Source organism: Nanorana parkeri, unplaced genomic scaffold (genome assembly GCF_000935625.1).
Source record: "Nanorana parkeri isolate BGI_ZX_2015 unplaced genomic scaffold, ASM93562v1 scaffold164, whole genome shotgun sequence".
Taxonomy (NCBI): Eukaryota; Metazoa; Chordata; class Amphibia; order Anura; family Dicroglossidae; genus Nanorana; species Nanorana parkeri.
Window position 1 is genome coordinate 1694363 of NW_017306432.1, and position 17576 is coordinate 1711938.

General features: G+C 40.7%; 1 protein-coding gene across 1 annotated transcript in view; it reads right to left on the reverse strand.

Annotated features, from left to right (window-relative positions):
- Positions 1-17576, reverse strand: part of SYN2 (synapsin II) — a 279216-nt gene that overhangs the window by 4126 nt on the left and 257514 nt on the right. Inside the window, exon 15 of the mRNA XM_018554553.1 lies at positions 12146-12386. Within this exon, the coding sequence (XP_018410055.1) occupies positions 12146-12386 (241 nt within the window). The remainder of the gene's footprint in view (positions 1-12145; positions 12387-17576) is intronic.

A 17576-nucleotide genomic window follows, 5' to 3' on the forward strand; every position in this document is an offset into this window, starting at 1 on the left:
CCCCCCCCCCCCCTGCTGCTTTAAGGACTTACCTGAAATAATGCCTCTTTATACGATAATTTTCTTTGTTCCACTTGTTTTTAGTAATCCCTCCAGCTCTGGTGCCCCTTTGATCCAGCGCAGACTCCTGTCTTTTCTGTCCCACGGTGTCTGCTCCTGGCTGCGTGCATTTAGCTCCCCCGTGTCTCTCCTAGTCTCCCCACCAAAGATCTCTACTGTGCATGCCTGCCCCATCATCCTGCACGCTCAAGAAGCTTCAGATCTTCAGACAGGAGTGAGCGGCAGAAACACAGATACATTTTTGGCAACTTTTAAAATTTTTTGCTAGCAGTAGACAAAGGAGAGTTTAATTCTACTTTAAATAAAGTCACAGATTGGTTGGTTGTGTTTTATCTAGTGCAGGGGGAGATGACTTAGTGCCTATGGCAGGTCATGCATATGCATATAATACAGGGGAATTCAAGACCTTACCATAGTATGAAAAAAACAAAGAATCAGAAGCGAACCTGAAAATCAGGAAAGTATTCAGACTGACTTTTGTTTTGCAGTGTCTGAAAAAAATTTACTGAAACATGCTGCAAACTATAGTACAATCAAAGTACTGGGTAGTTAGTCCTCTATTATTGTTTTAATTACAACAGTTTTCATCAATGCATCTGCATGCAATGTGCCAACTGCAGTGTAACTATGATTTGCAGCTGGCACATCTTCCCTAGGAATTAATGGTGTTGCCTATATAGCATTGTGTATACTTTTTAAAGAATGCAGCTGTGCATAGAAAGCAGGAAATACGTGCAAAATATACATGGTTTTAGCTTTTAGGCAAATAAATGTTAGTAGGCCCTTAAGTTATATAAGGCTACTGTACTGTACTCGTTTTTTTCTACTTTAAGCTGAATTTGCTTTTTCAACACACTGTAATAACCATACTAAAGTGCAGAAGTATGAATGCAGCCTTACATGATCTTCATTGAAAATGAGTAGAAATTAAATAAATATATTTCTAGTAGATTCAGAGATCTGGAATCCTCATTTAAAGGGGAGCTGAACTGAACTCTGTGCCCAAAGATGCCAGGCAGAGGGTAATGTCTAGCATGTCTGCAATGTCTAGGCTCCAGGTTGGCCTGTGGTCTTCCTGCATCTGATCTTTCCACGCTGATTTTCCACGCCTTATTCTCCACCGTGTTTACTGTGCCTCTGTGTGGAGGTGACCATATTGGTAGAGGTAGGACTTTGCTTCGCCATGTCAAAGGAAGAACAGAGAACAGTGAGAAGCACAATAGCGACTTCATCAAATATCACTCAGAATCTCCTAAGACTAGCTGTCAAAGGCAGCAGTTCCTTAGATTTCACACTACAGATAATCAGCTGTGAGGAAAGTTGCAAATTCCAGGGTACTGCTTAAAGGAGAACTATGAGATGAGTGATTTCCACTCACCTCATAGTTCTCCTTTAAAGTGACACTAAACTCAGGAGTTAGACCTTCAAAATGCATTCAAGTACAGTACCTTAATTATTAGCAAAAATGTATCTTATTTGTGTATAACTCGGCTGTAGATCCTCAAATCATCTCTGAATTTGTGCTGACACTGTCCTTCCTTCTGGAGGGTGGCTACTTTTGTTCCCAATGGTCCCTGTGTATGTTGTAAAGTAGCCACCGCTCCAAGCTCCCTCCCATGATGGACTAGAATCTCATGTTTAGTTTACTCATTTCTATTGCAATTATAGTCTATCACGAGAGCGAGCTTGGAGCGGTGGCTACTTTACAATACACACAGGGACCATGGGGAACCAAAGTAGCCACCCTCCAGAAGGAAGGATAGTGTCAGCACCAATTCAGAGATGATTTGAGGATCTACAGCTGAGTGATACACAAATAAGCTACATTTAATAGTTAATTTACTTTATTGCTTTTTTAAGGTTGAACTCCTGAGTTTAGTGTCGCTTTAGCCCTGTTAGCATCTTTAGATATTTCCTGTAACATAGCAAATCCTAATGTAGAGTTCAAGTCTACTTTAAGTATGACATCCTTTTTACATGAAGCCTCAGCCATTGAAGCAAGAATAAGACTTAATTCACTGGACATATAATTTAGATGTGTAGATGTAAAAGAAAAAGTGACAGTAATGACTGAAATGAGTCATTCTAGAACTAAGGGTTGTAAACACAGAAAGAGTGAGATGATTGTTGGGAGTTGGGCTAGCTGCTTTCTTTTTAAGCGACACGGACAACAGGGTGCTTTCCATTAACATTGGAAGAGGGGACCTTGCAGAATCTAGAGAGGATTATTCTGTAATAAAAACAAAGTAAATTTACTGAGTCTCATTGGAGATGGATACTGATCGGCTGATGTTGCTGCTGACCACCCTACACTTTGCCAGCGGAATTCATAATGGCAGGGTTTATCAAGAGGATCCTACTGACACTGCAGGATTTTGAAGATTGAAAGAATACAGTAAAGTGTAATATTGCAACTGAAGAGCATCTAAGCAACCAATTTATATCCAGACCATAAATGAAGTGATAATGCAATCAATGCTAATGTAAAACAAAATACACTCAGTTCAATATAATACAACCTAGCTGCTGATGCAGCAAGATTCCATCAGGGATACTTGGTGGGACTATGACCTCTGTTCACATAATTATTAAAGCAACGGAAATGCTGAGAACCTGTAAACACATTTCTTCAGCATCAGACACAGAGCTATTCAGAAAAGAAGAATGCTGGCAACCACATACATATTAGCCAGCTACAAAACATGAATACCAGAATGAAAATTAAAGGTACTATTACACATTAAGGAAATTGAATGTACAGTGTCCATGTTTGACTGAAGTATAACGTTAAAGCTGGACTCCAAGATAATCAAATATTGTCTACATATAAGAGGCATCTGTATTCCCACTTGAATCCAGGGGCTCTATTTATAAACTGTCTGCGGGGCCCTTCACCCTGCAAATAACTGTGAATGTTCACTCTGTGCCAATGTATGCCAAAATGAACATTCATTAGATGTTTCTTCACAAACAAATGTATTTTGTCTTTTTATCATGTAATACAGAATTATGGCCACTAGATGGTGCTAAGGAGTGTATAACATAAATGCTAATTTCCTATGCTCCTTTAGCTCCATCTAGTGGTCATAATACAGTATTACATAAAAACATTTGAACATTCATTGAGAACATTCTTTTGGAATATATTCACACAGAGTGAATGTTCACAGATATTCATAGGGATGCAATATTTCTTTAAAACATATGAACATTCATTGAGAACATTCTTTTGTCATATATTCGCACATAGAGAATGTTCACATATATTCGCAGGTTGAGCAGCCCTGCATATTGTTTATGAATAACCCCTTTAGTGACCTTTGTGTATTTCTTCCAGATCTGGATCCAGGGAATGCAACCACTGGATCACCAGGGAATGTGCAGGTGATGGGGCTCTCTCTTTTATTTTAAGTGTTTGGGGGGGGAAACGAGGGGGGAAAGCGAAGGGGGGTGAAACAAGTGGGGGGGGGTTAGTCTGCTCTAGTGTGTGTGTGTGTGTGTGTGTGTGTGTGTGTGTGTGTGTGTGTGTGTATGTGTGTGTGTGTGCATGTATGTGTGTATTAGGCCCCATTCACATTTGTAAGTTTAGGTGTGATTAGGTAATTATGTCAGGAATTTGCAGTTTTCTGCAGCTGGAATCCCTAATCTGGCGATTACAAGCACCAGCTGTCACCCCTTCAAGTTAATGATCAGGTGACAGACACTGCATGTGTATGCCGGAACACCACATGTAATAGTATGTGATATGATTAAATGTGGTTAGGAATCAATCACTCTCCTTGGATTCACGATCCATGCATCTAGGGAGAGTGACTGTTTGCTAACTGCATGTAATCATATCACATAACATTACATGCGGTGTGCAGGTGTTTAGATGTAGCAGCTGTCACGTGATCATTAACTTGAATGGGTGACAGCTGCCACTTGTAAACGCCAGGTTAGGGATTCCTGCTGCAGGAAAATGCAAATGTTGAAGTAAATGCAATTTGGAAGTATGAAATTTGGCAAGCTGCCCCCATGGGAGAAGAAAATATGTCCAGTGGCCCCCAAGTAAATTGAGTTTGAGACCCCTGCTGTAGTGGGTAGATCTGCTGAGTCCCTCACACAACTCTGTTCTCTGCATAGGCAAAGTGCAGCACAGTGATGGTGTCACCACTAATTTTACAAGGTAATATTAGGGTTTGTAAAGGCTTTTGATGCAGACAAAGTGGATTTATATTCTTTGTGGCTATTAAAGAATATAGTTAAATAAAAGTTTCAACTTAAATTGCATCTATATGTGACTGTAAAGTGTAGTATATTAGAAGCATGGTTTCTGAACAAGGTGTGATATTTCACGTATCTCCTCTCAGAAAGAAATGCAGTATTTTCAGATTAGTGACTAAGACCAAGCACTTCCTCCTTTTTGAGTGATATCCAGCGGCTATAACCGCATTGAACTCACGTGATAGGATGTGTTTCTAATTATACAAGTGCTTAGCACTGAATGCAAAGTTAGGAAAGATCACTTTGTACTGTTACATAATGCACTGTCAGGTGTAAAAGACAAAGATACGTGTTAAAACTAACATCAAGCAGTTCTAAAATCAGCAACTTCAGAGGAGAACTGCACCCTAAAAAAAACAAAACCTAATATTGTTGTAAATCTGGATTTGCTGACATATTAAATATGGACAGTTAGTCTGTACTGTATCTTACTCAATTACACTGATCTATACTTCCTACCTTGGATCTCCCAGCATTTACACGCTAAAGAATTAGGGGTGGCGACATAAAGGAACTCAAATTTAAATGTATGCGTGTGTTACTGGCACGGCATCAGACATCATTAAAAAAAAAAAAATACCTTAAAGGTGCTGCTGATTTTTAAAACAATAATGGAGTTATGCTCTCTAATGCTGGTTCCTTTAGTTGAGATTAATGTATTGTAGTAATATAAAAATACTGTCTTTGTAGAGCCAAAGAATGAACGTAAACATAATACACATAAATAGGAAAAAATAACGATGTAATTATCAGTCTACTATTGTATTGTGTTTTGTTACTGTGTATGCTTGTGCAGCTATGGCAAACCCGTTCCTTTATTAATTATTGATATACCTCTGTGCTTCTACATTTCACTAACATTCCAGATATGTGTATTGCAGTATGTATTGATGATTTTCAGGCCATTGTAACATTTAGATTAGTGCCCTCTCAACAAAATGTAGTGTTTAATGTTATGTAAATTGCATAATATAAACTGGTGCCACAGAAAAGGATAAATTAGACTCTATGTCTTAATATATTATACCCACTTCTGATGCCTGAAAACATATATAATGATATATGCCAGTTTATGATACAATGTAGACTTCTCTGTGTACAGCAGTAACAGCTTCCAAACATCCTGTGTGCTCATCAAAAATAGCTTGCATATAATCAGTTCATGGCCCAATCTGAAGATGGAGAACACACCTGGACATCTTTAACTCTATATTCTATAAGTTTATCTCTAGCAATCTGTGAGGACAGTAAACAAAAGATCTTGTGTCCAGTCAGGTACAAGTTTTTTTAAAGGGCTACCAAAGTCAGTGTTTACAAATACATCAGTCTGCATGGGCCATACTATCTACCCTGACCCTTAACTCCAGCTACCAATGAAAATATGTTCATGAATATCACTGGCGTGAATCACCCTGGCTTACAGGCACTATTATTACTTTCACTCCTATAGTCAATTAACAGTAAATACAATGATCTAGTTGCTGGGGTATGCGACAACTGCCTTGCCCAAGTACAGTGAACAATGAGAAACTCTGTGAACCATTGTTGCTCTTTGGAAAAAAAGTTTGTTCATAATGCGATCAAAAAGATTCTCCCTTGCCCATTATTCATTTCTTCCTACCATTTTATGTATGTATGTAGGCACTCCCAAGGCTCTCCAGATATCCCCTTGTCAGAGCCAGATTTTCCACTAGGCAAAGAAGGGAACCTAGGGCCCGTTGGATGTCTATGGGGGCCTGGTTTTAACCTTTATGCTTCTAAAGTGAGCCAGTTGGTCAAAGCTGTGAATCTGCCTGACAGCTTGTGTCTGATGGGGCCAAGGCAGTACAGACAATACATATGGGAAAGCTTCGTTGTGCCTATCGCAATCCTCATCAAAGTTAATGGAAGGGAAGGGTAAGCCAAAGCTGCTACGGTGCTAATCACTATAACACAGGTCTGAGGACTGTTCAGCATGCAACTGGGAACCACTTTTCTGCTCTTTTCCATACGCTGATCAAAGTGTATGATAAAGTCTTTCATCAGAATAAATTTTGTCTTTTTTCAACTCCACTTCGATGTGTGTGGGTAACCTAAGGGCTGGGAACCTTGTAAATAATTTGTTACTGTCATTGCTAACCAGAGGAGCAGAGCAAAATGTCATTACTGTCATATCAAGTGATATTTGATGGGAAGGTCTTTTATATAAAGTTCTAGAGGCATTGCTTTCCTGAATTCTGTTGAAGTGTTGCCTAGTCCTAAGGTCTTCTTACATAGCCTTTACTTTGCTGTTAGATCACAAGCTAAGGTAAACATTTTTGACAACAGGTAAAGGAAGTTTAGTGAGAGTACTGTCCATTGAAACAGTCTACAGTGCACTCAAATGACCTGCACAACTATGCTAAGGGTTAACAGTAAACTGAGCATTAAGGGCATTTTAAATGGGAACAGAGGTCAAGCGAGTTAAACAAAATGTTCCATTCTTTTAAAAGTCACTCGTAGTACTCAAAGAGGCTTTGAGGTATACCCATTCCAGAAGTCATTTAAAGCAGATCTAAATCCTGTTTTTTTTTTCTCATTTAGAAGATACTCATTTTCACTTCTCTTCTTTCTTTTTTTGCATCTCAGGGTGACTGATCTCCTCCAAGCCTCTTTCACACTGCACTTGTTCGTGGAGCGGCTGTTCAGGGTGGGCTTCTTGATGACCGTAGTGGAAGTGCATACATGAATAAGTTAAATAGACATGTGCGATTCGTTTAGTTCCCAATCGAAATTCAGAAGAAATTTCAGAAATTCGGAGATTCGGATATAACGAATGCAAACGAATCCAAATTTCCGATTCGGTTTTTTTGGACGAAATTTCATTGCAGCAAAGTGACATTTGAGAACAAAAAAACTTTTTTTCCCTCTTAAATGTCACTTTGCTGCAACAAACGAACGAACGAAACGAATTAGAAACGAATTAGAAACGAAAGTTTGTACGGATTTCCACTAACGAATTCCGTCCGAATCCGAATTCCGAAACGAATTGACTTTCGGACCCAAATTCCGCTAAACGAAATAAAGCAAAATCTGAATCGAAACAAAACTAGCTTTTTGCTGGTGCACATGTCTAATGTTAAATATTTGAAGAATGGACTCCCAAAGCAGCTTCTGGAAATGTTGAGTTCTCCTAGTGTTTCAGTGATGATCCACACTATAACTGGACCTGACAATGCACCAACACACCAATGGCAATAAATGGGCTTTATTAAGACTAACAATAGCCCCTGAAATTAAAGAGGTGCACAAACAGGCTTGACAACAGTAAATTCAGCAGCTTAATAATTGGTATAACTAAATACCACAACAAGATTAATAGGACTGGTGTTCGCGTTCTTTACCACCGTGAAACACCTTGCCTGAAACGCTCTAGGCCAGTGGAGAGTGACACTGCAGGCAGTATTAAGCAACAAACAGTGCAACCAATATCACTGATATGGAGTAAGGAGGATGCAGCTAACTATGTGTCCTAACTGCAATATGCTAGACTCTAGCTAACCGCCCGCTGGCTAGTGTACAAATCCGCACAAATTCTTCCAGATGGGGACCCTTTAAACTAAATAAAGGAGTACTCAACTTTAAGTGAAGGTATCTGTAATCCACAGTAAAGGGGTATCTTTGCAAAGTGTCCCAACTATCCACAGTAAAAGGGTGCAGAGGTCTCCTGTAAGGAAGCTTTGCCGCAGGCAATAGTGTCCTCAAACAGTGTAAGCAAATACAACACACAAGAGGGTGGCCAAAAGGATGCTCATCACTCCAACATCCGACAGATGTTCACCTGGTAGCAGTCTTTCCTCTTATGGTTGCCACTGCAGACTGGATGAAGGTGGATAAGATTATGGCCATGAGGTCTCAGATAGCTAATTCACAGGATGTTTGAACAGAATCTGCACCTATCTGCTTCTCTGGCTGTTCCCTCTCTCTGGATCTCTGGTGGTCCTTGTGGGTTTCCTTCTTCCTTCTTGGCAGCCTGCACACCCTGTTTCTGGCTAGTTCCTCCAGGGTTCCCTCCCTCCTCACAGTGTCTTTCTAACACTCTCCTTTCCCCCTCTACCTGTGTCAAACTTCATCATTTTTTTCTCTTTTGCAGGCTGGTGGGCAGGGTTTAACTTCCTGGTTGCAGATGCAGCCAGTCATATCCTTCCCCGTGACCATAGGGTAGGGCTAAGTTCTGAACCCCTGATGCAGCAAATCCGAGTCCCACTCTGTTTACCTGCTCTGTCAATGGCCAGCATGGAGGAGAGGTAAGCTGCAGGGCAGCCATGAGGACTATGCAGCCCCCACCTTAAAGGCTTCACACTCCCCTCACTGTAAGTCTTTGGTCCCCAAAAGAAACAGAAATTGTAGTTACAAATGAACATTTGCATGCAACCAGGTAACTGTTACTAACAAAAAGTGTAGGCAAAGGAACTTACCATCAACAGGAGTCAGGTTTGCACGGAACTAAGTAACTGACCCTATCATAAATTGTGGCAAAGGGGCTCTCCACCATGATGTGTTGAGTAAAGGAAGTATAACTTACTGGTACAGTAACTCGAGTCTGCGTACTGTGGCAGTGGCTTCATCTGAACTGCTTTTCTTAAACTCATATGACAGTCTAATGCAAGGTTAAATCTGTCGTTTGGGTCAGACTTGTGCCTGATAGATTTCTGAGGTGTACCAACAGCGAATTATTTGGCATTTGTGGGATCATAACTTACATCATACATACTGATCATACTACAGCGATCATTTCTCTAAATCTTCCTCCCATTTTTCTTCATCTTCCTTTTCAGGAAGGGGTTACTTTGACCGAGTCACAGGAATTCGCCTAAGAGGGTGTGCACCAGCTGGAGGTGTCCCAGTCCGGGTGGGAATCTGCACTGCTTTTCTACGTAGCAAGAGAGCATTTTTGTTCAAAGTCTTCGAAGGCCCTGTCTTTCCCTCTCTTCCCCAAATCTGATACACAAAGGAAGACCAGATAACAAGGCACAAAGAATGTATGGCTGTGAGCTTCATTGTTCTGCTAATCTGTGCTTCCCATGAGGACCAAGGTTTCTTAGCAACACTCTGCACCTGGTTTTAGGCTGTGAATTTAAACTCCCATATCAAACTGTTACTAGACCCTAGCTTACTACTGGCCAGTAGGAAAATCGCCACAAAATCTGGTAGTGGTGGGGCCCTTTACATTTAATAGTGGAGCACTAAACCTTCATGTGAAGATATCTGCAATTAACAGAGGTAAGAGGGTATCTTTACAAAGTGTTCCAACTGCCACACAGTATGGTGGGGAAAGTCCCATTTAAGTAAGCACCAGGTGTAAGCAAAATGTAACACACAAGAGGGTAGCCTAGAGATCATTCACCACTCCGTTGTCCAACAGATGTTCACCTGGAAGCAGTCTGTCCTTTGATATTCATCCCTGGTTGAATGAAGGCGAATGAGATGTAGGTCGCAAGATCCCTGGTGGCTAGTTTGCAGGAAGGCTGAACAAAGTCTGCACCTTTCCCATTGTCTGACTGCACCTTCTGTCTACCTCAGAATTTCTGGTGGTTCTGGATTTCTGCATGTCTCCAGCTGGTAGCTCGGACACCCTGTTTCTGACACAGTTGGTCTATCTCTCTCTTTCCCCCTCCCTGCGTCACACTCCACTCCTCTCCGTCCAGAGGACTGATGAGTTTGACTTTCTGGCCAGGGATGCAGCCATGCACATTCTCTTCCGAGACCAATACTGGGGACTAAATCCCGAGCTGACAATGTGGCCAGCCCAAGTCCTGCTCTCCTCTCCCTGCTATGTCAATCAGTGGTGAGCAGGAGGAGAGGCAAGCGATTCTTGGGCTGTGTAGCTTTCTCCTTAAAGGGGACGGACTACATATATGTTATTTTAGTGAATGGGTTTAAATATTTCCACAAACACAGTAAAAAGAAGACATGGCAGCTGAAGAGAAAATGTCATTCACAAAATATACTATTTGGCTGTCTTGTGACTGATGGGCATACTAAGTATTGCAGAGAGGCAGAAGCAGAGGGCCCAGATCTACACAACTTAGAATCAGATAATAAGAAAGTGCAGGTGATACGTGCATGCTGCATATTCGAATGAACTAGAGTAAATATTGGATATCGGAGTGTTTGTGCACTCATTATTTAATTATCCCATTTATACATACAGCGCCATCATATTGTGTAATACTTTACTGGGAATATTGAGTTTTTCATAGTCCCTGCCCTCATAGTCTTGTCCTTACAACATAATTAAGGGCCGATATGGTGCAAACATAATAAACTACCAGTATCTATTAATAAATCAATTAGGATTTATGGGTCACCATGTTTTTAGTGGCGGACAATTGCATGAGTACCACTTCGGCTGAGCCATAGTGACAGGCGAAGCGTGTGGAGAGGTCGGCCTAAGCCGACCGATCTCCACGCAAATGACAGCTGTTATTTATTGTTGCTAGAAGACTCTGACAGGCCAATAGGAAACAGTTGGGCGGAGCTAGTGGTGATGTCACCGCTAGCTCTGCCCAAGTGTTTATATTTTGACGTCATCTGTCAGATTCAACATTATGTGACGGGAGTATGCCGCGTGCGGTCAGATGGGCGTGCATTGTTTTTAAAAAAAATATTTTTCTTTTTTTAATTTTCCTATTTTTTTACATTATTTAAATAATTTTTCACAATTTTTTTTTCATTCAGCTATTCACGCCGCTTGCGGCATTCAGCTATTCACTCACTGCCATTTGGCCCCTATGAGAATAGGGGCGAACGACAGCGAGTGAGCTGTCAGAGCTTCAGCTCAGCTGATCCAGATGTTGGAGTCAAACTCCTTCTGCAGAGCATGTTCCGCTGACCAAAGGCAGCCAGTGTACAGCTGATTTTAACCGATATACAGCTGAAATCAGCCATACAAGTAAATAGTCGAACAGCGTCACTTCACTTAAGCTCGGTTATTCACTTGGCTGGCATGTGAATAACCCCCTTAATCTCACTTATTGCCCAAGTGATCATACAGAAAGAAGGAGAAAATCCTCATAAAAGGGGCAGAAACAGCAATAAAAACATTTAACCTATAGAACAGGTTTTGGTTGGAGTTGATCTTTACAATAAACCTATGAAAAATATGGATGCTGCAATTGCTAACCTCATATTCTGTCATAGTAGGAACAGAGTTATGTGGGTTAACTAAATTGTATCTATGCTAAGTGTGTCATGGTGCCCCTTCGATTGGCTGGCATGATGAAAGGTGAGGGTTCCCATGGAATTTAATGACACACCTTTTTACATATTCCAGTATAATCCTAATTTTTGCTCTCGGGATTGTGTCACATGACATCTCAGAGTGCCAAGGGAAGGCAGTGCTGGAAGAACTCACTATGGCACGTGCTGTGATGGCAGGTATGAACAATGCAGCTACATAATGCCCAACATGTGTCACTGACTGCAGATCCCACTCTCATTCAGGTATCAATAACGAAGTATCTCCACTCATGTCCAACAGCCAATTAGATCTTACTAGCACATACCTGGAGGCAAATGCCCCCTAACCCATTCCTTCTGTGTATTAAAGCCAGAGCCAGGCCACTAGAATTTTAAGGAGGTCTCTCTCTCTCATATATAATTTATGAATTTTGCATGTATTTTGAGGCTGTTCCTGTTCACAATGAGGTGTTCTGTCAATGCTCGTGGACTTCAAATGTTGTCAGCCACTGGGATAAACTTATCTTGTCATAACATATAACTATATATAAATCTATATAATATAAACACATTTCCTTTGTAACAAGCAAACTATTGCATTATTTAATCATGGCCTTACTTCAGCTGGGGATGCGGTGGAACTTTTTGAGGCTGCTCCTTCAGATGGCTGGATTGTGGCTCCACGTTGCTGGCAGCAGAAAACATGTGTTCAGTGGAGGAAGGCTCTTGAACAGTGGTTGGTGATGGCATCTGTGGCTCATTCTGTGGAAGAAGATCCTGACCAGGAGACCTCTGAGTGTTCACATGTGAAGGATGTTGCTGGTTCTCTGTTTGCAATCCTTGGGGTTGCACTGGGCCCCCTAGGTTCAGTACAAGAAAAACTTTACGTTGTTACAGCATTATTAGGATCTGTAAGTTCTCTAAGACTATATGGCTTATATAACAGGCCAATCCTGATTAGCTGCCAAGGGTTGCCTGACCTTGGGATTCTTTTTTAGGGTCTTCAGCAGCAATATCTCTGCATGTACATTTCCAAGTGGCCATACCTTCTTCTGCTTAATTTTTAATTTGTTCTGGATTATGGAGAATGTGTCAGGAGTATTGATTCCCACCTGCAGAACCTTCAATGGGGAGATATTGCTGCTGGAATAAAACCTGTTTGTTATTCAACCCAGCTGTGGCTATCTACAATGTCAACTATAAGTGGTCTAACAATGTAAATAGTAATGATAAAGGGCTGAGTGTAGTAACCCATAGCAACCACATTTCACTTGTCATTAGCAATTAATACAATGATAGACAAGTGTGGGAATGTTATTATGATTTTACGCACATAGCACAATGCTTCCTGCCTTATCATTCAAACCAGTGATAGCAAGAAAGTAGAAGTAAGGCTAAATAACCTGCTGGTTTCCTTTATCCCTTGAAGACTCCAATGGCAACTCTTCTCTACCATAGTTCCTGTCAAAGTACACCCCCAACCCCATTTCATGTTTTTGGTTTTCCCACCTAAATTTCGGTGATCCAACTCCCCTCATTGCTTTCTCAATAATTTAAAATTAAGGCCACGTTCACACCTATACGTTACACTACTTTATTGCAAATGGCACCCCCAATGCACAAGAACATTAGGTGCTGACAGACCTCTATGGCAATGCACATAAAATGTGTTAAAAATTTGCTTTAGGTCCTACATTGTGGTAAAGGTGGTTTAAGTAAAAATGTATCAGGGTAGACCTCCTACTAATGGCTGCTGCAGATGTACAGTCATGAGAACAAAAAAGCAGAGATCTTACAATTCAAGTAACCCAAAGCTAAAAATGTATTTACTTCTCAAGCAGCCACTGAGATTTAAAATGTCCGTTTTGGGTAGACTGACCATTTAAGTAGTTTGTCTCACTTGGAAGCTATGATGAAATACTGTATACTAAGTATTGCACAATATAACATCCTGTAATAGTGATCTAAAAACTGCCACTGACAGCTTGTATCTTTTATTTATTTGACATTGCATCATGCGTGACATTTACCAGTTCTACTGGTCTTACGGCACCATGACGTCATTGCTTTTAATACCTGTCAGCAGATATAAAACTTTCCAAGTCCTTTTCTAGTGCTTATTTACACAACTTTAAACCCCGGTGGGTGTTTTTGTATCAAACCTTATACCTGTACTAAAGATAACAATTTGTTTGACTAAACACTGGATAATGGTTATTGCCCGGATGTAAAAATAGCTTACTGCTTTCAATCACAATAAAAAAAGTAAGATTCAGATCTACATAGATGGTAAGGTTAGAGCAAAAGCAAAGTGTTAAATTGCAGCCTCTGCAAAACTGAAGACACATTACCAAACTACCATTTTTAAATTTCTAAAGAATATTATACCATGTATAACTTCTTTCTCCTTCTTGCTTGTACAGGTTCTTAAAGTTTAAAAGGATAAATGCACTTTAGGGAGACTCTTCATATGCCCCCCCCCCCAGTTGCCCCCTAGTCCCAAGGCTTACACTTATCTGTCCCCAATCCCACAAGATGTTCTCTGTGCAACTGTTGCGCACAACACAGCTTCTTCGCCAAAGTCTCCAAGATCCATGACCTTCTTTGTTCCTAAAGGAAGGCTGTCCACTGTTTGGAAAAAAGACTGAAGACCTTTTTATAGGAATGAATGCAGATTGCAGCACGCATATTCAAAAGAAGCAGATACTTTTGGTGAGGAGACTGTCCAGTCCCCAGTTGCCCAGCGAAGATCTTTGAAGGGAGGACAGGTAAACTGCATGCTCTAAATCCCATAAGAATGTGCTCCTCCAGTGTGTAAGTGCCCATTCCTATGTGCATTCAAGCCCCCCGATTCTTCCCAGGAGGCAGTGATAATGCACAGTGAAGGCTCCAGTATCTCCAGGAAGGAGGCAGAAGCCGGGTCCTTTGTACGTATAATTTTTTTCTGAAAAAGCTTTAATTTGGCAGCTTTCATTATGCTTTTCTTGTTAAGGGGCAAGGGGCTGTTAACAAAGGTTAGTCTGTATTATTTTTCAAGTGTAAAGCAGAATGCAAAAGGTTTGTGAGACCTTTAAAGTGACCTTTGGTTTGGCCTGGAAGTTCATAATCTACATGGAGAAGAAATCCAGTTCCCTTTTTGGAGTTTTATTTAGCCTTCATTTGATACTATATTACTTATGGTGTACGATTCAAAGGATAGGAACATTATTTTAATACCATGACCCAGGCTGACATTGTTGCAGTTCACATACTGTATATTCAATGTATATTTAGTGCAGGATTGTGAAATTCATTAGTAAGTTGGTCAGCAGATTTGTAAAATGTCATTATATGAAGTGTTTCTGCTTCCTTAGTTTAGCAGAACATTGTGGCTGCTATCAAGTGTCTGTATGTGGTGTGAGCAAGCTTCTGCTGCTGATTTTGCTGTTTGAGAAACTACTGTAGTTTCACTTGTACCGGCAAAATCCAGAATGAACATCACTGAAAGTGACCAGGAAATTAAATATCCTTGCCTACCAGGCTGCTGGTAACACAGTACTTTAAAGTAAACCTGTCACAAATCTTGTCAATGTAAACTGAGATTGTGATGACAAAATGCATAAGCCCATGTTTAGAACGATCAGTAGATCCAGGGACACAATATGCATATCTTGACTTTACCTGTAAAAAGTCTTGCTTGGCCCTGCCCTTTCCAGCCTTCCAAGTTTTCCAATTGGTCAAACTTCTCAGCCTTACCTACAAAGCTCTGCATAACCACGCACCGGCTTAAATTGCATCCCTAATTAGAAGACATACTCGGCCCCTTCGTTCCACTAATGACCTGAGACTATCCTGCTGACTCACCCGCACACCCAACACTTGTCTACAGGACCTCACCAGGACTGCCCCACCTTATGGAATTCTCTCCCACGCCACATCAGGCTCTCACCATCTCTACAGGGCTTTAAAAAATCCCTCAAAACGCACTACTTTATAGAAGTGTATCAGCTCTCCCCATGATTTCTCACTCTATTCAACCTTCCCTTCTGCTCCCGTTTCACAGTACTTCTAAATCCCCTCCTATTTTATTTGGTATACATCTGTAGTCTCCCCTTCCCCACCTGTGTCTTTGGTCCCCTTCCTCTTAGACTTTAAGTTCATTTGGCCAGAGTCCTCCTCACCTCCTGTTTCTGTATGTCAATGATGCTTGTCAGTGTTTCTTACTTGTCTTGTCTAAATGATTGTACAGCGCTGTGGAATATGTTGATGCTATATAAATGAATAATTGTAATCACCTTAAACTGTATAAGCATAGCCAGCACTCTGTAGTCTTCTCCTAAACTGTATTAAACCAGCATTGTAATAATCACAGGACACTGCGTAACAATTGTCCTTGTGATGTTAATTGTGATTCTTACTATGCTTATTTGGAAAGTATTAGTAGAAGACGGCAGAGTGCTGTCTACCCAACTGAAATGTTGTATGCTGCTCCCAAGAGAGTGTTGGTTGTGCACGAGGTTCACTTTGATAGCACGGGCAGTGGCGTCACAAGGGGGGTGCGGCCCGCACCCGGGTGACACCATTTGAGGGGTGACACCAAAATGACTCACAGTCATTTTAGTGTCACCTCCCTCTGGATAGTCGGGCGCTCGGTCATGGACCGAACGCCCGACAGTATCAGGAGAGAGGAGGGGACCCGGCGGCATACCTTATCCCGCCGGGTGACTGTCCTCTACTCTTAGTGAGCAGTTTTATGCTTTTTTGGTTGCAACATATTAAAGGTCCAAAAGCAAGGTTTGGAAAGGTGCCAAGGGCCAACCTTTCTTATGTGTATTTTTGATCATATGCTCAGTCTGAATTGTCCAGGTTTGTGACAGCTTTATCTCTTGCTAAAAAGAGGATTGTGGGCGGCGTTGGACTACATGTCACAACCGCGGGGTGCCAATGCCATCCGCAATTAAATCAGCTCATCGGTGCCCAGCGGTTGCAACATGCAATGAAGATTATTAGTGCCCCCCCAGATTTGACTGTTGTATCTTATGTGCCCCCCCTACATATTGTTTCTAGAGTCGCCACTGTTTGAATGTTTTCTTTTTTTTTTTTTTGCTGTGTTCCTATCTGGGAAGTCCTTCACATCACAATTTCCCAAAAGTAAGGGGCAATCAGTCTTCTGAGAGTTGTCACCACAGCAGGCAACTCCATTTGGAGATTCCCCCTCTCCTTCTGTCAGTGACAACTGTAAAATGGTAGCTTTCCTCTCACAGACGTTAGTCACCAACACATATAGTGAGGGTGGATCTTCCAAAACTTGCCCATGCTATTCAACACTAGAAATACGTTTTGTTCTAATGTAATTACTCTACTAAGGCTGTACATTCAAAGGTAGATTTAATCAAAGACAACAAAAACTAATTTTGAGGTGTTTTTAAAGCTTACATTTAGCTAATCCATATACTGTATATTTATATTAGGAGAATATTGGAACATGTGTGTACCCCCACATCAAAATTTATTTTGGCCTACTGGGTAATTCTCTCCAGAGAAGAGAAACAAAGATAACAGAAGACTGGTTATTTTCTTTCATTGATAAATAGAGCCTTAGATATATAAAATATCAATATTGATTCATCAAAAAAGGTCATTTCCTGAAAACTTACCTGTTAGAGCTGAATTATTTCTGTTATTTATTTAAATGTGATTCAGATGACATATCAGCACTATATATATATAAAACGGTTTAGTCTCTGATTTTAATAAATAAATTACCTACCTAAATAATCAAATTTTAGAAGACCCTCCCACTATACCAGTGTTGGAAAATATTGTTAATAAAACCAGATTGGCTCTCTGAAGTTCTCCTAATGTTCTACTAATTAGCGCTACTGTCATAGAGACTAAAAGGTTGCTAAAAGCTAAAAGACAACAGTATTTTAGGCAGTAAGTGTCTGCAGCTACAAATACCCAGCATATTACTGTTATTGAATGTATGCAGTTTACCTCTCCAATTTTTAACATCATGCTAAAACCCCTACATTAGATAGAGACATAAATACATATTACAAAATGGGTTG